At 41.6% G+C, this 25,187-nt stretch overlaps 1 protein-coding gene across 3 annotated transcripts in view; it reads left to right on the forward strand.

Annotated features, from left to right (window-relative positions):
* Positions 1-25,187, forward strand: part of LOC102787686 (receptor tyrosine-protein kinase erbB-4-like) — a 365,449-nt gene that overhangs the window by 254,827 nt on the left and 85,435 nt on the right. For all 3 annotated transcript variants that reach the window (XM_087836449.1, XM_087836451.1, XM_087836450.1), the window contains exons 6-15: positions 1,078-1,196; positions 1,900-2,041; positions 2,759-2,872; positions 5,761-5,887; positions 7,411-7,484; positions 8,238-8,328; positions 10,394-10,599; positions 15,337-15,469; positions 19,828-19,921; positions 24,753-24,907. In XM_087836449.1, the coding sequence (XP_087692575.1) occupies positions 1,078-1,196; positions 1,900-2,041; positions 2,759-2,872; positions 5,761-5,887; positions 7,411-7,484; positions 8,238-8,328; positions 10,394-10,599; positions 15,337-15,469; positions 19,828-19,921; positions 24,753-24,907 (1,255 nt within the window). The remainder of the gene's footprint in view (positions 1-1,077; positions 1,197-1,899; positions 2,042-2,758; positions 2,873-5,760; positions 5,888-7,410; positions 7,485-8,237; positions 8,329-10,393; positions 10,600-15,336; positions 15,470-19,827; positions 19,922-24,752; positions 24,908-25,187) is intronic.

A 25,187-nucleotide genomic window follows, 5' to 3' on the forward strand; every position in this document is an offset into this window, starting at 1 on the left:
ATTATAGGTAGGAAATAACTGTTCATCACCGTGTAGCAATACTTGGCACATAACAAATAAAAGGAAAAAAATAAGATACCAAAGGAAGGAGTTTAACTAGAGAAATGTTTGCCGTTCATATAATTACAGGATGTTTCCCTCATGGAAAGACTTAGAGAGGCTCTGGCTTGTTTTTCTCAAACTAACAGACTAATAGATTACAGAGGCTTGTTTTTTTTCACTACTGCATCATTATGTTCGCAACTCAGCACAGAGTGAGCACAGCAGTTTTTAATGCCTGGGCTTCAAGCTCCTGCTGACTCTCTGGCTGGTCTATCTCCATCTTTATCAATACTGTGTGGGAGACTGTCCTTTATCAAAAAATGTTGGCTGATGAAATGGGGACAAGCCACACATTACTAATGATACTTACACAGCTCCCGTTAAACTAGTTGAAATAAAATACAGAGAAGAAACTGGAATGGCAGTAAATATTTCCCTGGTTACTGCAAAAGTTGGCATATCAGCGAGTAAAGCCAGGCTTTCTGGGAATCAGAACAGTTGGACGGCGTCTTTGGCCAATTGACTCGCTTGGCTGAAAGCACCCATTGTATAAACACTGATATGGCGAATCTGTGAGATTCAGTTAATTTTTTCCAAACTTTATGTATCTAGGGAAAACCAACTGGGTTTCCACAAGCAAAGCTCCCCCTTAAATTCATTCCTGGACGCTGTCAAACACTATTTTCAGCTGTTCGGTCTCTGAGCTAAAGCTTCGGAGCAGTTAGAGGAGAAGAGTCCTCTTCAAGGGTGTCCAAGGAGGTTCTTGAGACAGAAGACAGTGCTTCATGTTTTTAAAGTACGTCTGTGCTTTCTAGGCAGTGACTCTGTGGTCGCAAACCAACTTGGCTGACCTTTAGGTTGCTGAAGCCCCAAATTTCTTCCTGCCTACATGCGACTGAGCAGTTGTGACTAGAGAGGAAGGTTGAGCGTGGTGGTATTGTCTCTCTTTGTGAGTGTGAATGTATGTAGATGTGTGTGCGTGTCTGTGTGTATGTGCCAGACCTTTAAAATTCAGACTTTCCACTTCCCGTGCAGTGACAAAAACGGTGTGTGCAGAGCAGTGTGACGGTCGATGCTTCGGGCCTTACGTCAGCGACTGCTGCCATCGCGAATGCGCCGGCGGCTGCTCCGGCCCCAAGGACACAGACTGCTTTGTACGTCACACACACACACACACACACACACTTCCTCACTCTTTAACTCTCTTTACTTCTTTTATTTCTGCCTTCAACACACACGTACAGTGACCAAAAAAAAGAAAGAAAATCATCCTATCTACACTCATCCTTCTTCCCATTCCACATCTTTTGTCCAACATCTGTTTGCCATCCTCCCCGCCCGAAAATGATCCACTTTGTTTACCTGCTGATTAATTTTTGTCATTTTATGGTGCTGTAAACATCTTCCACAGCGGCGCTCTTTAAAGGACAAATTGGGGATTCTGTGTCATAATTAATATCCCTTTTATCACCTCAAGTTCTACCTTTTTCCTCAAACTGGTGCATGACTTCCCCGCACATGCTGACAGGGATGATATTGTAGTTGTAATTCACAGAAAGGCTCATCCAATTCAATTACTGCTGTTTCCGCCTGTGGCCACAGACGACAAATCACTTAAGAGGTTTATGGGAAAACATTTCACCATTTACATCATGGCTGTGGATCAATGGCTCCAATTTTTCTCCCATTTGGCGTTCAAAGAGACAAAGGAGAGCCGCATGATTCGCATGTCGCAATCCCACGTAAAAATGAAATGCTGCTGTAATACTCTTTCGCTCATGGTGACTTATGCAGGAAAATCACAGCCCTCCCCATTTGCCTTCAACCTAGCTCACTGCGGTTGTATTCCCTCTGCAGGCTTGCACCAATTTCAATGACAGCGGGGCCTGCGTGACCCAGTGCCCTCAGCCCTTTGTGTACAACCCGACGTCCTTCCAGTTAGAGCACAACCCCAGGGCGAAGTACACCTATGGAGCCTTCTGTGTCAAGAAATGTCCACGTAAGTCTGCACCTAATTCTCAGCGAATGCAGTGCACATCCAAGCAGCTGCAAAATGATCTAGTGTGTGTGCCATTACACAACGCTACGCCGCAATAACATAGATGCTGATAATAACGCTCGTAAATAAGTCTTTGTTTTTTGTTTTTTAGAATGTGTGCTGGCGTCTGTTGATGAGTCATTTATCCCCTGTCAATCCTGAAATGGGACCCCAGGCAATTATTTCAAGTCAAGATAGATTACTCAAACATAAATCAAACATAAATAAAGTGTGTATCTCAATCAGCTAGTTGCTATGCCATCTGCTTCAGCTTCTGGCAGCTGAAAAAGCTAATCTTAGCTCGTTCTGTCATGGATGTGCAGTTACGGTAGTGCAATATTGCAGCGAACGTGCATTAAAATTTGAGTGACATGAAGAGACTGCATGTTCGACTTCTACTGATCATCAGATGATCATACCACAGTCTGGCTTTCCTGTTTCTGCAACCAAGTACTTAGCTAATTCATTACTGTTTCTCACTGATATAGACCATTAGTTTTGATCATTACACAAATGTGATTAAAATACAATCAGTTTCATACAATTAGAGGGGTCCTTCCAGGAATGTGCTCTGATTTTTATAGTATTATATTTCAAATTTACTGTTGGGGTTGTACACTGTATGCTAAAAGACTGGTGAAGTCCTGTAATTCAGATTTTTGCTGCTTTTTCTATCAGATAACTTTGTCGTGGACCACAGCTCCTGTGTGAGAGCATGTCCCAGCAACAAGATGGAAGTGGAGGAGAACCGGATTAAAATGTGCATCCCTTGCACAGACATCTGTCCAAAAGGTAAACTCAAGCAGCGATTTCTGAAAATAAAGTGTGAAATATATAGTTCCTTTAGTCAACTTGTGCTGAATGTCATATTAAAGTGTTTCATGCCTGTTAAACATGGTGGACCAGTTCTGTGAGTCAAACTACTGAAGTAGAAGCCTAGCATACACCTAGCAGGGAAGTTACTAATTAAACAAAATGAAACTTAAACCTAAAGGAAACACATAAACAGGAAAGTTACGAAACAATTCCCTTTTGGAGACAAAAGTGCTAACATTAGCTTATAGCTTAGCAAACCACCCTCTGGTTCTAAAAAACAAGATAGCAAAAGCTGCAATGCTAAAGTTATAGGTATAAAGCATATACAAATCTGTGGATAAACCAGGTGATTTCAGCAAGAATTGTCCATCTTTAATTTCTTGTATGCAGAAACACAAGAGGGACCATACAGTAAATAATGATAGAGCAAGATCTGACCTACACAGTCATTTTCAGTCAAAACAGAAGCTAAAGCACCTGTTCGTCATAAATTCTCTATGCACTGTAATGCAAGATTTTTCAGCTTTTGTTGTGCACAGTGACCACAGTTAATTGCTCAAAAGGTTATTCTGTAATAGGTTCAGGTCTCTGATTTGTCAACTGTTCCCCCAATCAGTCGCCAAAAGTAAAAAAAATAATAACCATATTTCTATCCCAAGGGAAAAATTCCCCAATCAAGTAGTTGCTTGAGATTGGCAGTTGCTATGAAACTGATTGCTAATGTCCCAATCATGAAGCCATAGAGACCAGTCAGTGAACCACACTGAAAACCACTAGCAAAATGCTGCAATTGCTCATAGTTTCAATGGAGGATGCAAACTTGTCTGCAAACACTCACCAACTACTCTCTCAGCAGCAGTGAAACTATGAAAACTGATCCAAACCAGAAAATGAGAACATTTGTCTTCAAAGTAAAAGTTGTGGCTTTAGTAATGTGTTGATGGCAGCAGGGAAACACAACTTTTACTGTGACCTCAGAGGGTTTCCATTTACTTGTGGGGATCTGGTTTTGCTCATGCTTGGACAGCAGTTGGACAGTTTTTATATATAATGCTGCAACTTCCATGCAAACTATGGTCAACTGCAGCAATCTGCTTTCAACAAAGGTAATCCCAAGGAGGACTTTGGTTTCGCACCCTCCAACAACCACACACCAAGCCATCAAGGAATGCACCGACTGGTCTCTAAGCCTGTGTGAGAGACCTAAGATGGATGTTTGAAAAGTGTGGCCAAGATATATTTCTGTCTCATGGTTTCTCATGGTTTCATATTAATTGACACTTGGAGTAACTCATAAGTCACCCTGGGGTGTTTTATTGCCCGTTGGCCTGGGTAGTTTTGGTTTAGGCTGTCAAATGTGTGCTGTTGAATGGATAAACCATGAAAATTGGCAGATTTTTATCGATTTATTATGATAGCATAACAATAATGTACGGGTATAATGTGCAAATCAAACAAAGTGAAGTGATAATCCAGTTTGATTCTCATTTTTTCCCCCTGCTTCTACAGCTACCAGGCTCACTGCACTGCATTTACTGTATGTACAAGAGCTTATGCAGTTAAAACATTTTAATCTAATAGCTTTATGCTAACAGTGATGATACCAAATCAACACGAGCCCAGAGGAATCACTTAAAAAGCTTTATATAAGAAATGTAATTTATTTTCACGGGAGGCAGCTTAGCTTTTTTTATGTTACCGTGAATGTACTTACAGCTCAGATATTGATTCCAGCGACCCTTCCAAAATCAACATCTTCTTTCCTGTATGAGCCACGCCGTGCAGCGCTCACATCTGTAACATTCTCAGCAATGCAGTAAACTTTATCTCATTTTATTAATGAAGTCTTTTCTAAACCTTCCATATTGTTGATTTCAAACATTAATAGTTAGGTCCTAACGCAAAATTAATCTCTGCGCATTTCATTAAAGGGGCTTTGGCTACATGACACTCATTTTCCCTTATCACTGCAATGCGTATCCAGTGCATACTCATTACATCCTGTTGGAAGTTAAATATGGCATAAATGAAGGTCACGTGTTTGATCCCCACAACAGTCGACATGGTAATTAACACAAAATAGTCTCATAATGAGAAACTGCTCCTACCTGCTCAGTAATTACAAGTCATTTTGCTGGAAGACCGTCCGCTAAATGCCTAAAATGGCTAATGTGAAATTAAACAGCATTACTTCAGTTCAATACAGAGGATTAGCCCCGTCATCACATTGTTCTCACAAAGGTAACTGATCTGACCTCTCTCTTACGGAGGCAAGGCAACAGTGTTTTTCTTCAGGTTCCATGTATGGGCTGTGGCATCCATTGATTGGTTAATCCCTTGATTAGATCGTCACATAGCAGGGAGGGGTTAATGAGGGATAGCCCAAAGAACTGTGGGAAATGATAACAAATTAACATTTCAGATATCGCGTTGGCTGGTATAAATCACTATCAAAAACTGGTTACACCACTTAATGCCAGCCTTATTCATCATCCCCTCCGCCTCTGTCAGAAATACTTGGCTCACACTAGACCGCAAGTCTAATTAATGCAGATGTAATGAATTCATTATAGGGAGGAATTGGCTGTGGATTGGCCCATGCTTTCATCAAAAGAATTCCAATGCATGGAGAGGGGCCATGGCCTTTCATGCACACCCAAAAGCACGACCATATTTTCATAAAAGAGTATGAAACATTACAGTGACAAATGGCCAGTGGTAATTTCTCAAAATTAGGCCTTTGCAATATACAGGGACTTCAGATATGCATTAAAGTAGGTAAATTCTTCATTGCTAAAGCAGCTAAAATGGTAATTTAAGTAACATTTTTAACTAATTGTGTGTTTCGGTGTTTGTTGTTTCAGTGTGTGACGGTATAGGAACAGGAAGCCTGCAGTCAGCTCAAACAGTGGACGCCAGCAATATTGATAAATTTGTCAACTGCACCAAAATCAATGGCAACCTCATCTTTCTCATTACTGGCATTAAAGGGTGAGTGCCACTCACACTCAATGATTTTACACAAGTTTTTGTTAAGCATATTTGATGGAGCACACAAAAAAAGTTCAAGATTTCTTTTTACTTTTTTATGTGTCATAAAATTTCAGAACTTCTAGATTAACATGCACAAACAAATATTATCTGTCTATGTGGTTTTTTTTCTAGGATTTCTTTTTAAACTAGAAGGGGTCAAACTGTACATTCTTTGAATTACTGAGGTTTGATAATCAGTTTTTCTTTTCTGGGAAATTCATCTGCTTTGGCAAAAAAGTAACTGCCATACAGAACAAGACGTTTGGATCCAGATGTCTTCTGGCATCCCCATTGTCCCCATTGATGACCTTGGTGATGGAATGGGTTGGACGTACTTATATAGTGCTTTTCCACTCAGAGCACTTTCAATAAGCGTCATTCACTCAGCCACACAAGTTCATGCAAGTGCTTTGTTTCCATGCCTACGCACTTTTGACCTAGCATTCACTTGCTCATACTCCTTTCAATGTATTGGGGATTCAGTGTCTTGCTCTGACATACAGGTTGGAGAAGTCAAGGTTTTTAGCAGATGACCTGCTCCACCTTCTGAACCACAGCCGGCCCCAATACCCATTGGGTTCTTAAATTGGGTGCTGTGAAGATGGTGACTAGTACACAGTTTGGTCTACTGACGAGTCATATAGATGCTTTAAAGCGCTTGAGCTGAAGGCAACTAGGGATTCTTGAAGACATTTTACTTCACGCATTAAGCGTTATTAGCTATTCTACTTGGAGCTGAAAAAGAATGGACAAGTGTTGAAATGTCTTCAAGAGCCTAAAAGAAGTCCAGTTGTCTTGGACTCAAGCACTTTATCCTACACTCATATACACACACGCAGACACACACACATCTCCATTGCACTGTATTGTCCTGTTCTGTCTATTGTTGCACTGTCTTGTCTTGTTCATTTTTGCTATTTTTATATATTGCACTTTGCGTAGGCCTGTGTTTGTCCGTTATATGTCATATGTAGCACCAGGGTCTCGGAGGAACGCTGTCTCATTTCACTCTGTACTGTGCCACTGTACATGGTTGAAATGACCATAAAAGCCACTTAAACTTGAACTTTAGCTCATCACACTGAGTGACCGAGACTCTTTACAGACATACTGATCTTTTGCCTTCAAGTCGATCCCTACAAGTGACCACATTCTAGTTATGCATAGTTAATAAACCCACTGTTGGGGTACTATGTAGGAGCAGCAATATGTGCAGTTTTACTGAAGGACAACACAGGGTTCACTACATGGATGAAAACGTTACACACAAAACCACTGCACATGGAGAAAAAAAGAGAACAGTGAAGGTGAGGGAGCGTTGTTATTTTGTCAGCTACTCTTAACAGCATCCTGAGGACAGAATGATTATAAATCATAATTTGGCTATCGGCTTTAGGTGGCTTAAAAACCTTAATGAAACTTTGATCTATAAAGCCTTGCTTTAGCAACATAGACTTATTATGCTTTATACTTCTCTTCAGGGATATGTATCACGGTATTGGGCCTTTGGACCCTGAGCGCCTCAACGTGTTCCGCACCGTGAAAGAGATCACAGGTAAGACGGCCTCACTTGGAAACACTGAATACAAAAAGAATTACAGGGTGTGTTTGTGCATGCGGTCGTGTGAATTATTTGGCCTCTAAAGTAGTGAAAGAAAGCTTTAAGAGGAAAGCAGATTTTTGCCAGTAAGCTCAAAAAGGAGCTCTGGTGCATATAATGTTATTGTGTGTGTGCAATATCTCCATAGTTATACGTTTTTTCACTGTGTGCTGCTGCTGCTGTGTGCATCCTTGTGTGTGTACTTATTCATTAGCTATTAGAGGCCTTAAGGGATGAGCAATACCTCGTATACAAACCCTTTTGTCATATTAAACCGCGACTTGCAGTTGAGCCAAACAGCTAATGGAGTGAAACTGCATTTTCATAATGAAAACCTAAGCAATAAGAAAGAGCAATGGCCATTCTATCCCAGCCATTTCCTGCTCCTATCCCTTTTAAAGTCATTTCCACAGATGCTGATTTGATATAATCTGTCATTAAAGGCAACCAGACAAATTGTGCAGAATATTAAATCCATTCTTTTAATTAGCAATATTAAATATTAAATATTGTCTTCTGCAAGCGCATTTCCTACAAAGAAAAGGGTTTCTTGCTTGAACTTCAGAGCAGCTCCGTGATCTGAAACTTTGGATGTAGGCAACAGAAGGGTTTTTATCCGTTGCTCATTATTTTTGTGCTCCTTCATCAAATACCGCCACAGACTAATTAGCACATGTTCAACCACTTTGCCTGACATGTCTTCTTTAGGTTACCTCAACATCCAATCCTGGCCTGAAAACATGACAGATCTTAGTGTTTTTTCCAGCCTGGCTACCATTGGAGGCAGAGCTCTTTACAGGTATGTTTGCAGGCATGCCCACACTAACTTTCTTCTGTCCATCCATGGATTTTCTTCCACTTATCCATTTCAGGGCCGAGAGTCTAGATTCACCAGATTGCCAGGCTGTTACAGGCCTAACACATTAAGACAGATAGCCAGTCCTGTTCACAGTTAAACCTACAGCCAGTGTAAAATTGCCAGTCAACCTGAATTTGAAGGCAGGACCTTCTTGCTATGACGTGACGCGATACCACTCTGCCAAAATTGGACCATTGCAGGATAAATCATTTGGGTGCACTTACACTTTCCCTCTGCCGGTAACCATTGGAAGGCTTCCCTGTGAGTAAACTACGGCAGCCCCCCCCCCCCCAAAAGGCATTTAACTATATCTGAGTATTGTTCACAACAGAGGAGCAGGTGGATTGTAAAAAGTTGGATTGTTGTGATGTCAGCAGTAACGTGGGTATTGTACTGGACTATTGTGGCGAAGAGAGACAGTTTCCAAATCACCAGCCAATATATATCCAACCCTCACATCTGGTCTGGGGTAGTCACTAAAAGAATACATCTGTTAAATGCTGGAATTAGTTTCCTTTGTAAGGTGGTTGGCTGTACCTTAGAAATAGGGTGAGGAGCCCAGACATCCACAGGGAGCTGGGAGTAGGGCCACTCCTCTTTTGCATTGAAAGGAGCCAACTGTATTGGGTTTGGGCTTCCAATCATGATGCCTCCTGGACAAAAGCTCTTAGAGGTTTTCCAGCAAAGCCCAGGTGGGAAGACACCTTTTAAGACCCATGTTTAAATCTCATCTGGAAAATGTCTAAGACAGAACAAGGATGTCTATAATATCCTGTTTGCCCACGTAACAAAACTATGGATGGATGTTGCAGGTTTGCAAATGCGTGCGTCTGAGCGAGATCAGTAAAGAGGAAACACTCCAATATCACCGCTTTCTGCTCATTCATTACTGAGGAGTAATAATAAATTCCACAAAGCTATACAGCATACATTTAAATAAATTAAAATAAACCCATTATACTCACTTAACTCAGAGGGATTGTTCATATTACACTTGTCTATAGACAAAATGCTTGTGAAATAAATGTAGTCAAACTTTTCTTTCCTTTCTGATCGCTGAAAATGAAACGGATGCTTAAAATGATATGACTCCTGGACGATATCAACATATTTGCATGTCAGAATATTCTGAATAATTGATGAAACGTCTGTATGTGACAACATCACACCTTGATACACCTTGAATTGAGTTGCTATGGCATCTAATATGATGTTTCATGCATGCAACTTTTCAAAAATTGTTGACCAGTGTTATCAGCTGCCCTTGTCAAGGAGAGACCTCGTAGGCTGCAAAATGATGTCACAATTCTGCAGAAATAACCAATAATCTCGCCGTTGGAGCTGGTGAGCCACCGGCAGGTTTTTGCTCACAGAAGCTCTTTGAAGCGCTGCTGTCACACAGCTTTGATTTGCCCTGTTTTGATAACAGGTTCTGTGTTTGCTTGCAAGTGACAGATTCGAGATAGATAGGTCTGCAGAGTCAAAAGAGGTCCAGTCGGGTTTTGTAAATGCCCGTGATGTACATGTAGCTCAGCAGTGCTCGAGTACAAGTCCGAGCTGGAGAAACCTTCTGCATCTGCAAAAGTTTCTTTATGTCTGGTATTTCTTTTTTTTCTAACATTACATTTTTAATAGGAGTTTTTTTTTCTCTAGCTTTACGTGACTTCTTGTTCTTCTTTTGTCTGACTCTTAGCTTAACTCTTAATCCATTTTCCCTTTCTCCCCTCATTACTGTTCCTCTCCATCATATATTTTCATCCCACCCTCTAACCTTGTCTTTTCCTTTCCTTCCCCTCCCCCTCCTAAACCCTCAATTACTCCTTCATCCTCCTTTCTCTTCTTCCATCTTGTTAAAATTGCTTTCCAAATCTTCTTGTGTGCTTCCAACTATTTCTTTTAAATTTGTTATTTCTCTCTGATTTCCTTTCTTCTCCCTACTCATCCCCTCTACCCCTTCTCCCTTTGCCATGACTCATTTCCTTTTCTATTCTCTCTTCTCTTTCAGTGGAAGTGGTATTTCTCTTTTGATCTTGAAGCAGCGTTGGATCTCCTCCCTCCAGTTCCAGTCGTTGAGTGAGATCAGCGCTGGGAACGTCTACATCTTCAACAACAGCCGCCTCTGCTTCTATAACACCATCAACTGGACGTCGCTATTCAGGACCCCGAGCCAAAAAGTCCTCGTCCGTAACAACCAAGATCCAAAGGAGTGCAGTGAGTAGATGTGGTGTTAAGACTATTAAAGTTTTTAGCTTTTGCAGACCTCTGCACCTTCTGAGGGAGGAATCAGAGTTTAAGCAATATTGCATCATTACGCAGTGTCTTAGCTGCATAATTAATCCAAAATGGTTCAAATTTTGATGCCAAAGTAGGGTTCTGAATACTTTTTAAACCTTTCAAGAACTCCTGCTCTCTTGTTTTTTCTTCCATGTAATTGTACTGAGTGTTTCAGGAGGGGTGCGAGCAGCACCACTCAGAAACTGTAGTTTTATTGCATTTTGACTATTGCTAATTTGGGTTTGGCTGGTGTTCAAGTTTAAGAGAGTCTGACAGGCAGGCTGTGGCTGCCAGGAAAACTAGGGAAGGTTCCAGGTGAGGTGGACAGAGCGCATGGCAGGTTGGCAAAAACAGGAGAAAGGTGACGGGGAAAATGACACGAAGCCGAGAGTGGCAAAGGAAAATGTGGCTGCAGGAGACAGGGTGGAGGTGGCAAATGAGATAAAGGACCCGAGTCACGTGGAAGCAAAGAGCTACTGAAGAGGCCGAACAACACAAGGGACAAACTTGGCTGGGTCAGTGTTCAGTGTTAGCAATGACCACATCTGGTACACACGCATTTCATAACAAAGGGGTCAGTTAAAAGGATGATTGGATGGATGAATTGCTGGAATAATTTCTGAGCACCGGTCCTATGTGAGGACAAGGCCATGCAAAATTTAAATCGCAATGAAAGCCGATTGGGTAAAGGTGATGTGCTAGCTGGCTAATTTTTGTTAGCTGCTAGCATCTGCTTTTTGGAGTAGTTCATGTGAAAGTTACCTGCAATAATGTAGACAGGATACGTTTAGAGTGTCTTTTAGAAGTTTAAAATGATTGACTCTCAGTGTGGGTTTCAGCCAGTCCCAGACAAAAGGCAGAGGATAGATGTATGGATGAAGGAGTGACTGAAAAAGTGGATGATTTAACCACAGCCACACAATATACTAAAATAGAGAGAAAAAAAACAGCAGCCAGAGGCACAAGTAGGGTTGCCAACCGTCCCTTAAAAAACAGAATCGTCCCGTATTTAGAAACAAAAGTACACGTCCTGTATTGAGCTTAAAAGGGACGCACTTCGTCCCGTAATACAGTGAGAATCAAAAGTAGTCAATAAGTTTTAATGTAATTAACGCTTTGTTTGAAAACATAATTCCCAGCCCCGCTCCTGCTTTGTGAATGAGCTGACAGCACGCTTATGACAATTCGAGTATGACAATTCAGATTACCGCTCATCTCATTGGTTGAGGAAAGGTCGCTTGCGGAGAAAATACCGGAAGACAACAGATGACCACAACAAAAAGCATGGCCAACAGGGAAACAAACGCCGACACTGCGGTGCAAGTCTCAGACGACAGTACACCTGAAGCTGGGCAAACACTGTGCGATTTTCAAACTGCACGATTGGCTCGCATGGGTTATAAGTTCGTAGGTCACGATGCAGGGTCTCACACTATACCGCCCGATGCTCTGATGCGACCTGAGTGCTCACACTGTGCCTCCATAAAATGAAGGTTATAACAGAAAATCTGTCGCTCGCTCTCCCTCTCTGTCTTTCACTCACACAGACACACACCGCCATCAACTTTGCTAAATTGCAAATGAAAAACATGATCAGCTGTGATTGAGCAGCAATGTAAATCCAACTATTTTCACGGTTGTTGTGGTCGCGATAATTTGGTGATGCCACATTGAAAAGGCTCGGATGAGCTTTCCAAAGTTCTACAAGTTGTGCCTCCATCGCTTGTGTCCAGATCACATGCTGCACAGCCGTGCTGCTCCGTCTTTTTCACCGACGTTTACGTGTTTGCGCGTGAGCAGTGTGAGCGGCTGCGGTGACACCCTCACGAGCGATTGATGATCGGGAGCTGGTCGTGAGGTGTTAATCGCTTCTCGTTACCCCACGTATACTACACATGCACGATGAAGGCCAAAATCGGGCCGATCACCAAATTGGTCGCACGACTCAAAAATCGGCTCAAAATGGGCCAAAAATCGCACAGTGTGAGCCCAGCATTAGACCAGCAATGTTTGTTCCTCTCAGAGAAAGAAAAAAAGGCTGCAAAAGTACAGGGAAGAATGGGAAAAGGAAAACACCTGGCTGGAAAAGTGCACGATAACACCTATAAAGCGCACTGCACTGTGTGCCGGCGCACTTTTTCCATAGGCATGCTTCTAATGGTGGGCACATGAAGAACATGAGGGGCGTGAAAGCTCGGGGAACCCTTAACCAATTTTTGTCCACCAGGCCACGGCAAAAGCAGATATGGTATGTAAACACTGGTTTGTTTGTTTTTAAACCCTCTGGTTAAGGTTAAAATGGGCATGTGCAGTGAATATCAGCGCTATGTGCCCAGAAGTGTGATAATATAATTTATTTTGTGTAATAAACAACTGCAAGGATAGATGATTACAACAAATAGATGAGTAATACATAAAAGTAATACATAGATGAATAATGATGATGAGTTATGATGCGTAATCATGGGAACAAGTGGGTTTACAAACGGGAGCAAAAGCTGAAATAATGTACACTAAATGTGCACTGTTACAAGAATATTTTTCTTTCTATTGTTTTCTATTAATTTATATAATTTTAAGTTAAGCAGGACAGAGTTCTTTTAAAGAAAGATTTACTTTTATTCTCAAAAGTTAAGCACGACAGGCTTCTGTTTAAGAAAGAGACCTGTTTTATTGTGTTAATGTTGTCATTTTGAGCTAAAAATAAATGGCTAAATGATTTTTGTTTCCCATGTGTTGATATCACAAAGAATACGCATCTACTTAAATCAAATTCAAGTCAAATGGTTAAAAAAATAATTTCACACACAAAAAAAGAGCTAAAAAATTCACCACACTGGGAAGGGTGAAGACAACTGGGTCGCCCGGCCCTGGCCACGAGGTGTCCCTTATTTATTTCTCAGGGAGTTGGCAACCCTAGGCACAAGAAAAGGGAAAACAGTAGGAATGAGACTAAACGACAGCCATAGCCATGGTACCATTAGCACTCTAATTACCTCTACCCCAGTATTACACACTGACTTGCCCAATTTCATGGGAACTGTCATGCCTTAAAGGTATGTTAAGTATAATGCTTGCAATGGGAAGTGGAGGCCTGATGGAATGAACAACAGGCAAATAAAGGGACATATTGCTCATATGATTCCACAATACCCAGGGTAATGAGCTTATTTATAATATTTGTGAGGATTTGTTAGAGGTGGTTGCCACTAAAGCTTTCTGTGTCTGAGATGGAGATAACTAAGCCGCCATAGTTTTTCACGGTCCTGCCACGCTGCAGTTCATATCATTAGCCAGTTAATGAGTACACTGTGTGTATTAGAGATCGATCGATGGCACCTTACACAGGTCTCTTCATTAGGCTCAACCCACTGTCTACGATTGACTGTTCTCCTGTTGACAAAGGGTTCGGCCCCCACCAGGCGACACTCCCGGGGATATGTGTGTCACTCAGCAATTGAGTGTGATGAGCATTATTGATTGTTGTGGTTCAACAGGAAAGGGGGGGGGGGGGGGGGGGGGCTTACAATTATAGTGGATGTGTTCTTTAATGGCAGAGATGTGGGGAATACCAATGTTTACTCACTCAGGTGGGCAGAAACATGCAGCAGTTTGAGCTTCCGATAGCTGTAGAAAAAAATATATAAATGCAGTCCATTTACAAGCACTGACTTATCTCCTAGATATACACACATTGCTACATTTATACACTTATAATTTGGGACAGGCAGCAATGTTATAGACATCTTAAAGAAAAGACATTCTGCCAGTGAAGTCTGTGGGTTCCTCAAGAATCAACACTGACTTCCGACAGTTTTGTGATCCATTTCGCCAACTTTTTTCATCTTGTGCCACCAAGGGGTCAAAGATGAAAGTGTGTTAATGTCTGTAACCTTTGCACCATTCTTAATTTTTAGATTGAGAAGACAATTGCATCAATTATTGGAACAAACCGAGTTCAGAGCACTGTACAACCAATTTTATGTTGTTAAAAAAATAACACAAATGATCTTCAGGTATACATATGTCCCAGCTATCAAAATAGGAGGCAGAGTTGCCATACAGGAAGTGACGTGAGCAACACTTCTATCAAGCCAAACATTGGTGATCCGAGGACCCAGTTCTTGCAATTGCATTTCACTTTTCACAGTCTCACTGTTTATTGCAACAATACTAGCAAAAGCCACCAACTACTTAACAATCATTGGGGAATACATGTTTTTCCTTCATGTCCACTGGTTGCTAACCAGTTGCCAACCAGTTTCTAGGTCTGTGCTACAGGACCCTAATTTGTTTAGTACTGATATGTGTAGAGATGTTTAATAAAACTGTTAAGCACTTTGGTAGAACTTGAGAATTTTGCAGTTATTTTTGTGTACAAGAGGACAAAATATAGTGCCTGTGTTTGATCGTACTGTGGCGTATCCCGAGACACAGACATTTGAGGTGTTACGTAACCACAATATATTACTGATATATAATTGATAGCTGATAGCCAGACCACCCCACCCCAGACCAAGGATCATCAAAGGTATAAGCTGGATATTAGCCGCATACACACTTAACAGGTGATCGTACCCCAACACTTGTTTAATGTGTTGACACCAAACATCCTCCCTGTTGTCTTTCAAAGAAAATTATACAATTTTGACCATTTGAACATTCTCCTCACAGTGCAACAACGAATGGTGTGTGACCGAATGTGTTCGGACGATGGCTGTTGGGGACCAGGGCCAGACCAGTGCCTCTCCTGCCGATTTTTCAAGCGAGGCCGTACCTGCGTTCAGTCCTGCAACCTTTTTGATGGGTGAGTAGTCGATTCATTCAGTAAAAGTCCTCTCCTTCCTCTGACACATTCTGAGCAAATGTTGTACGTGGGTCTGGAAATATCTTTGAGTAGATCTGACTTAAACTGTGAAAGAATTAAAAAAAAAAACACATTTCCGATCATTATGGTCCCAGGAAGCTGGATTAATTCCTCAGTAAACAGCCATACGTGACAAGCAGCAGAAATAAAATCAATTTAAACTGTTTTAATGCATGAAAATGAAGTCAAAACATCCTCAAGGGCTCTGGAGGAGGAGAGTCTAATTGCTGATTGGCATGAATGTAATGAGATGAACCAATAAGGAATTTTACAGTGCGAACAGTCAGAGGAACATTCGGCTGCATATTACACCCACTGTCCAAACTCAATTTAAGTATACACCATTGTTGAAGTACATTTCATTTCAAATCACCCATTTGGACTGTCAGACATGAGTGTTTACTGCACTGAGCAGGAAAATGAAGCAAGCTGTTTCCGAGTGTCCTCACAATCCACTGATGTTTTGCGTTCGCTGTGAATAATTGCATTCAGGTCATCCCTCTATGTTGCCAAGAGGCACATCAAAAAAATCACTGCCAACTCACCTGGGGAGAAACCCTCCTTTGTAGACGTAGTTTCCAGCCTTTTTCTTGCTGTTCTTGAATGAACGGGGAGATGCTGTGAATCGCAACACTTGAAAGCATCCATCTAAAATAAGACTGTACCGGCAGCATCTGCCACAAGATAAATATGACTTTTCTTGCAAGCGGTGTGATGTCAGGCTCGTGTTTTCCTCAGGGGAAGAGGAGAGCGCGTGTGTAAGTGTGTATGAGAGCGAGCAACCCTCGGTCATGTTGACTTGTTGCTGGTCCTTTCCTGCGCCGTTTGTGGGAGGGAAGCTTTGAAGTTGCCGGGGAAAACAGCTCATAGCGAAGGCTTTGAAGAAGACGAGGAAAGGCGCATGGCAGGGAGCGGCTGAAGCACACTTGTTTCCAATACTGTAAATACAGTCAGTCACAGTGAGGAAATGCAAGCAATATTCAACAGGCCCACTTTTTTGTTTTGAGTCACTGGCCTGACTTGTGGAATCAGAACATCCATAACCCAAAGGCCTGGTGTAAGAAGTGTCTACCTACCAACAAAGAGTGCTGAGTTGGTGTTTACTTGCTTTTACATAGTCTACTCTCAAAGGTTTTTTCATCTGGCAACAGAAAGCACATAAAATCTGCTACAAAGAAAGTCAGGAGAGGTTTAACAAAATGTGAAAAAAAAAAAAACAAAACTTGGCAAAAAACTCGTCTTTTTGTTAATGTGTTGTTTGTTAATGTGCCCCAAAGTGGGTGTCTCCTTTTCCATTGTTATAAACACATTGAGATTATTTATGTGCTGTCATACATACATTGCGTAAAAGCTGCTAGGTGTAGTCCCTGACTGGCTGGCAAAGATTCCTGGCAGTTTCTGGCTCCTGCTGGGTGAAATTGGTCGAAAACTACCGTACTATCTATTTCAACTGCTATCCCCAGGGCAGTACAACTTGATAAAGTGCGACGCAATGTAGACAGTTTGCCTTCCAAGTGAAAGTTGTGGCACTGAGGCACTTTTTTCTGTAAAAGTGAACTTTTTTAAATTTCTGGCTTGTGTTGCATTTTTCACAGTTTGCAGCTCAGAGAGTAAGTGCACAGTGTTTGTAGATGAGTCCATTGCTTCATTTCAAAATACGACTGCAGCAACATGCGACTGACCAAACTTTTTACCATTCGAATACTGGTCAAGGAATCTTCCCCAGTGACTGGAGTTTGCCATGGGGTCACTGTGTTTAATATCACTATTCTTGCTATGTACATTTTCTTTATTCTATAGCATGTGTCTTGAAGATTGTAGAAGTAGATACAAATACACTGTTGAATTGATGAAGAAAGTCATATCATCTGCATAAAAAAGCCACATCATGGGATATCTAAATTGATTTTTTTTAAAAAGTGGGTACAGCCAATACTGTTCTGTTACGGTATGCGAGTTATATATAGTTTTCACCTTTAAAAAATCATTTTAGTCTTATTTCCACAGTCTGTACACTAATTTAATGACTGGATATTGACAGCAGATTGTCATAGCGCTGCTTATTTTCAGCACTTTTGCTGTATGCAGCATAGATTTGCTTAATATTTCACTTTGTTCTGAAGCTACTGAACTGTATATCTCTCAAGAATTTAATGTTAGCTCATTAAAAATGTTCTCGGGATGGTGATTTTAAACCTTAAGATTCTTCAGCTCGTTCTTCTTCTGTGTTTCCATTGTTAATGAGAAGAGGCACTAATTCCCTTCAGTTTATACGTCTGTTGAATAAAACAAAGGGAGAGCAAAGGAGTTTGGGGGTGAGCAGGGAGGACTGAATCAATCCCACTGGGGTCGGGGGAGGAGGGAGGGAGGGAGCGAGTGAGGGAAGAGCTGGATGGGTTTAATTTTTTAAAAAAAAAGTTGCTTTGGTGGGTTGACCGTGCTGTGACTATTTGGATGTTTGGATTTCTGAACAGTGGCCACAGCCCTGCTTAAATTCCACCAAAACAGGACTAATCCCCCATCAGGTCATCCCCCCAGTGGGGCCTTGGCGCGCACTACCAGCTGTGAAGGAGGCCAATCAGGAGGAACGGCTTTGAAGGAATGGAAATGACCCCAGAGAGCATGACTGCAGAGGTCTTTGTCTCTCACCCATTCTGCTCCATGTATCTTTTCTTCCACCTCAACCAAGAAAAGAGATATCTCTCCACTGCCTGGGCCTTTTTTTCCCCTAAAGGATTCCCCTGCATAGTGCCTCAGAGAGAGGAATCTAATTTATTTTGGAACAAGGGAAAAAAGCTGGGGGAGAAATGCAAAGAGAGCTATGGGAGTTTCCCACTGAAAACATTATTAATAAAAGGACCATCTGTAGCCTACACACTCTGCTTTTTGGATGTGTCAGACAAACTGCTGTGATCATAAAGAATCAATAGGACCATTTAAAGAAAAACTACCCTGACATAAAGGCTCAGCAAAGGGAAATCTGGGATTTTATCTTTATTTTTATTGCCTTTTAATGTGAGCTGAACACTAGAGTGTCAGGATGTTTCTCGGGTTTTTTTTGTTGCTTTTAAAACTACCGAGTCTAAAAGGTTTTCATCTAATATTACCCACATGAAAATGCATAAAAACCCACATACCCGCAGGAGATCCAAAATTCTCAGTGCCACATCTTATAAAAACAGCTCACAAGGAGGAATCTGTGGACTCTTTATTCCACCCCAATAGCATCACATGCAAATATGAACAAAAAACATGCGCGTGCACGCGCGCACACATACAGTCCCTTTCATTATCCCGCTGCTGTGAGAAAGAGGTTTGTTTGTAACTGGGCGAATCCTCCTCTGAGAGCGCCTGTCCTCTGCATCGGCTGATCGATCCCTCTGATGTGAAAAGTGGTTTTGATCGGCAGCAGTTGTTATTGACAGCAGCCAGCCTCCGCCCGCCCGAGACGCTTCACTTCAAAAGTGAAGATAATGCGCTGATTCGGACACAAACAAGACAGGAATTTTTAGATTGAGAGTATGCGAGTGCACACACACAGATACACACACACACAAACACGCACAGAAACACACTAATATACACATATAAGGATTTAACAGTAAGGCCTGGGGCTATGTGGAGCTCCTGCCAGGGTAATTGCAGTGTATAAACCCAATATCGAGCTCTATTGTTTACTTTCTTTCCCTTCAGAAGCGAAAAAACAAAACCAACATAAAGTACACATTAACCGGCTGACTGAAGCGTTTTAGACGTTGCAGGAACCGCAGTGATTCTTTGATAACGGGATGAAAAGAAAATGTGTTTGGCTTTTTTTTCTTTTTCTTTTATCACACACTCCCTCTGTCTCTTCACTCTGGTCCTATCAAAAGCAAACTCCCTCTCTAAATGCCCTCTCCGTGGCCTCTCCTACCATCTTTCCCGTTCCTCCTTCCCTCCCACCATCTCTACTCCTGCTTCCTCCACCTTCCACACATCTCCTCATGTTTGCCTATGATTTAAAAAGACGTTCATTATTCATGGACTTTCTCTGTAAGCATATTGACCATACTAAGCCGTTAACCTGGTCAAATAGTTTTAGGTAGCTCGCTGCCCTGCATGCCCCTTCAGCAGAGGGCACTGCATCTTGGAGATGACCCAGATAAACCCGTTGTTGTATCACACTTGATTTTGTTGAAAAAGGCCTCAATGTACAGCTCGTACTTATGTGCACTTGCGGCATGCTCTTAATCAATATTTCACTGTGCTCTCAAATCTATAATACATGCATTCCTATTTTCATTTTTCTTATTTATCAGGGAAGAGCGTGAATTTGCCAATGGATCCGTGTGCCTGGCGTGCGATAGCCAATGTGAGAAGATGGATGGAAACACTGTGACATGTCTCGGTCCGGTAAGACCCTCAGTCTCAACTTCGTTTTTACTTAAGAATACATTTTATAAATACAGGAAATAGGCTTTTTAGATTAAAACCACTCGTCATTTTTCTGTGCGAGATAGTCCCCTATCTTCTACGTGCCAAAGTGGATTTCCAACTTATTTTGCTGTGTTTTGCACACAGGATTTCTGAAGATATAAGTACTGTTTGCAAAGGTGAATGGTAGGTTAATGGGAGGAATGATAAAGTACTGTAGCTACTTTTGGAGGCATGCTTTTGGCAAGCACCCATGCACACAGTCAAAAAAAAAAAAAGCAAAATGAGATTAGATTCTGACCTTCCGGTAAAGTCACTTTTAGAATGATCGCAATACGACTCTCCAAAATGTTTCCTTGCTGAAATGTCAGTGGAGAACATGCACATCTGCATGCATGTGCACAGAAATTGTACGCAGCAACACCAAATGCAAACAAATCTGCTCATGCAAGGCTGCAGCTGCATCATTATCATGCTAGGGTATACGCCAGTGCTCGTATCAAACCTGCGGGGACGCCCAGAAAAGGTTGCCAAACGTCTCAGGAGTTGCAGGATGATTAAAGGGATTGGAAAGCAGAAGAATCCACATATGCCAAAAATAATCTCCACAACATAACTGCGGTTGTTTTTGCTAAAATTCCTGTGAATTACTATATATTTTCTGTACTTTGTACTTGTAAAAAGCATAAAAAGAAAATATAGTAAGCTGACAAATCAGTCTAGATGTTGTAACTGAATACAGATCTCAGGACATGATCAGAATTATTGTCAACTAAAGTCTAGAGACTGGTCAACGACCCTCTGTCAGCGATGTGTATTCCTTGACCGTTTCCTAAGCGGTTCCTTGAGGTTGCTGGCTGTTGACAGGTGAAATCCTTCACAATGAGGATGCTGTACCAAAACCCTCCTTGTGATTTGTTTGGTTACCAGCAGATTGCTGCAATCACCTATAGTTTTATATGAAGAATAGTAAGTTGTCCGCAAACAATCACCAACGAATTCCCGAGGTGTGGTGAAAGTTCGAACCAGAAACAAAGAACATTTCCCTTCAGTGGAAAATGCGTGCCTTACTACAGCAATTTTTATTTTGAAGGTGAGACAGCTCACCTTCAAAATAAATATTTTTAAATATACATATGGATGACACCAGGGGCCAGAAAAAATACTGAAAGAGCAAGACATGAATTCAATTTCAGCGTGATTCAATTCAGTTTTATAGATCTAGCACCAAATCATAACAGCAGTTGTCTCCAAGTGCTTTATGTTAAAAGGTAAAGACCCTACAATAGTACAGAGAAAACCCCAACAATTAAACAATCCCCTTTGAGCAAGTCCTAGGCAACAGTGGGAAGGAAAAACTCCCTTTAAAGAGGAAGAGGTTTCCAGTAGAACCAGGCTCAGAGAGGGACAGCTTTCTAACACGACTGGTTGGGGTAAGGGGAGGAAGACAGGACAAAGACACTCTGTGGAAGAGAGCCAGAGATGAAATGAGATAAACATGACTGAGTGAAGAAGAAACACTCAGTGCATCATGGCAAGCGCCCAGCAGCCTAGGCATATTCTACTGTAACTAAGAGAGGATTCAGTCACCTGATTCAACTATAAGCGTTATGAAAAAGTAAAAGTAGAGAGGGTGTCTGTCTCCCGAATCCAAACTGGGAGCTGGTCCCACATCCTATTACAGCACTGCACTCTGTTCCAGTTAGCTCAGTAGGACGACCCATTCTCTCACAGATGTTTATAAAGGCAGGCTGTATGGTTAGGTACTTGTTTTTATACACCTCTGTCAAATGGATTGAAAACACCTGAATTCAAAGATACGGCCTTTTGTGCATATTGTGTTTGTGACTTATTCTACGTTATCAAGATGTGCAAATTTGAAACCAGGTACATCCACGTGGTTATGAGAATATCCTTGGAAACTTTTTCTGAGCTATTTCAAAACCCCTGGACTAAATTACTTGTGCTCATATACAGTATAGAGTGATTACATCCAATAATATCCATTACAATACTGTTGTTTAATTAAATTACCTGCTTGTTGTTTTTTTTTCTTTACTATGATGAATTCTGAATCCTGGTGGCATAAATACTGTAGTGGGACAAATGTGGGTATGATCTATAACTGCACAGGAAGCTGATTTTACAGCGCAATGTTTCATTACGAAAAAGTTGCATCTAATGTGCAGCATGACTTGTTTCATGGATTCTAGTGACTGTGTGACTAACCTTTTATGACTGTCTGAGGGAGAGAATAACAGATGAAGAGAGAGAGAGCGGCTCCTCAAGGATGCACAAAGGCTGGTGACGTTGGGATGCTGGTCACAGCTGAGCAGTGAATAACACCAGAGTCAATCATCCACGGGTGCTCAGTCACACGCAGACGCACATGCGCACAGTGTCCACGGACATACTTAAATGCATTCGGACATCTGTATGCATCTGCCCTGCTCACACACACACAGACATGCAACTACGCAAAGTGAGCATAATGTTTATTGATGGTGTGTGTCTAAATGTGTCAAGTGGTGAGAAGCTGTCCATCAGGTCGCCGTGGCTGTCGTTAGCAGCAGAGCGTGGAGCTGAAAAGCCCAGCCGCCAGAATGCAACTTGTTCTTCACAACACACACATACACATACCTCTGCGCAATTTTAAGCTCACACATTTGTCAGCACCTTCGTGCACACGCACATAGACATTCACACAAAGTGTACAGTCAGTTTTCCGCTCCCATTCTAACTTATTCATGCTCCTGCTGCAGCTGAGCTCGTGTTCACTTACCTCTTGTCGTCTCCTCCATCACTTTCAGTGTGCACTTTGTTTTGGCACCACCTGATTCCCTAACCATTTTCCCAGTTTTATCAGAGATGCAGTGGAATAAATTCCAGGCAATTTACCTCAACTTATATGCCAAAAAATACTGCCAAAAGTGTTCACTCTCCCATCTAAATCTTTTAATTCAGGTGTTCCAATCACTTTCATGGCCACAGGTGTATAAAATCAAACATCCAGGCATGCAGACTGCTACTACAAAAATGTGTGAAAGAATGCATCACTCTCAGTAGCTCAGTGAATTCCAGTGTGGTAATGTGACAGGATGCAACCTGCGCAACAAGTCCAGATGTGAAATTTCCACACTACTAAATATTCAACCGTCAACTGTTAGTATGATTAGAACAAAGTAGAAGCCACACTAAATCACAGAGTGGGGTCAGTGGATGCTGAGGCACATAGTGCACAGAGGTCACCAACTCCAAACTTCACATGGCCTTCAGATTAGCTCAAGAACGGTGCGTATAGAGCTTAATGGCGCAGGTTTCCACGGCAGCACGGCTGCATCCAAGCCTTACATCACCAAGGGTCGGATGCAGTGGTGTAAAGCACCCCACCACTGGACTCTAGAGCAGTGAAGATATGTTTCCTCGAGTGACGAATCTTAATTCTCCGTCTGGAAATCAAATGGAAGACTCTGGGTTCGATGGTTGCCAGGGGAACAGTACTGTTCTGACTGCATTGTGCCAATTGTAAAGTTTGGTGGAGGGGGGATTACCTTAGATCCAGTGAAAGAAACTCTTAATGCATCAGCATACCAAGACATCTGTGGGAACAGTTTGGGGGTGGTACCTTCCTCTTCCAACATGACCAGTGCACAAAGCAAGGACAAATGAATTTGGATGAATTAAAGCAGAGCCTATGAGACAGGCCTTACAGGCTTATATTATATTTTTACATGCTGTGGAGCCATTTTTGGGAGCATTTCAAGTTGCTATACATCAATACAACCATTATAGCCCACATTTTAATAATATGTCTGCATTAACTGCATAGTAATTACATACATTGCAAAAAAGTGCAATAAACTACAAAAAAATTGAAAATCATTTTTGTTTTTTTAACATATATTTCTAGTTAGAGAAATTTAAGAGGCTTATCCCTCAAAACTGTAAATACAAAAAAGTTGCACAAAATAGTTTCCCACCACAGGAAATTTTAAATGTCTTCATAGTTTTATTTTTGAAATACACCAATTTTTATATACTGTAGGAAAAACAAAAATAATTATTATAATGCAAATTTGCAAAAAAAAACAGCATGTGCATCAAAATAAACTATTTCCAGCAGTGCAATATGAGTCCTAAGCATCCCAGAAACGACACAAAGTCATAAAGTCAAACATAACTTAAAAACACCAGTATAGGCTCGTGAGGCCCTGATGGTAAAAAAACGACATTTCCGCGATAGTTCGTGCTGAAGAAAGTGTTACAAACAGCTGATCGGGTCGGCAAAGCGTGTTTCTGGAATATTATGTTTTTGTTGCTGCAAGTGCTTTTTATGCAGTTTTTGCAAAGCTATATGTGGAAGGAAACTGTGACTTAGGACAAGCTGATGGCATAAGATGTAAGTACAACTCCTCTGGTTTCATATGCAAAAAAAATTATTGCGCTAGCTTACGTGGTTGCAGTGCAACCGGCGTGCCCGCTCCCACCGGCTTTAAAGGGTTAAGAATGGGAGGTCACTCAAGTTCATGTGTGTGTTAAGGCAGACGAGCAAATACTTTTTGCAATACAAAGTATAAATCATTGCTTGGGATTCATGTGGGATTATCGCTGTATGAATTTCCATAAACTTTTCCTTAACTTTATTTTTCTCCACTGGTTTCTTTTAGCTCTTCACCCATTATTTTGTTCTTGTTCTATTTTATTCCCTCTTACTGCCATCTTTACCTCCTTCTTTATTCACCCCTTATCTACTACCCTCTTTGTAACCCATCTTCTCATCTCGCTCCTCCTTGTTGTGCTCTCCTCACAGGGCCCAGACCAGTGTGTAAAATGCCTCCACTTCAAAGACGGCCCTAACTGCGTAGAGAAGTGCCCCGACGGGCTGCAGGGAGCCAACAGTTTCATCTTCAAATACGCCAAGGCCAACAACGAGTGTCATCCCTGCCATGCCAATTGCACCCAGGGGTAAGAGAGGGATGATACATAAAGATGTGTCTATGTATAAAAGTTAATCCGTTTCTTTCAAGTGTCCACTCGCCTTCATAGTTACCCTGAGCAGCTTCTGGCTTTGGTGCTTTTATGCTGTTAAAAGCATCATGGAGTCATACTGCATTGCACTCAGGTGGTATAACAGACAAGGAACACCTCTCTCCCAAGGAGAGAGGGACTGAAAGAGGGAGAGAGAGCATAATTTAATCTTGCAGCTGCTAGATTCTTTGACCTGTTGCTAGATTTGGGGATGCCC

The sequence above is a fragment of the Neolamprologus brichardi genome, chromosome 23, assembly GCF_056152115.1.
Source record: "Neolamprologus brichardi isolate AB-2024 chromosome 23, ASM5615211v1, whole genome shotgun sequence".
NCBI lineage: Eukaryota > Metazoa > Chordata > Actinopteri > Cichliformes > Cichlidae > Neolamprologus > Neolamprologus brichardi.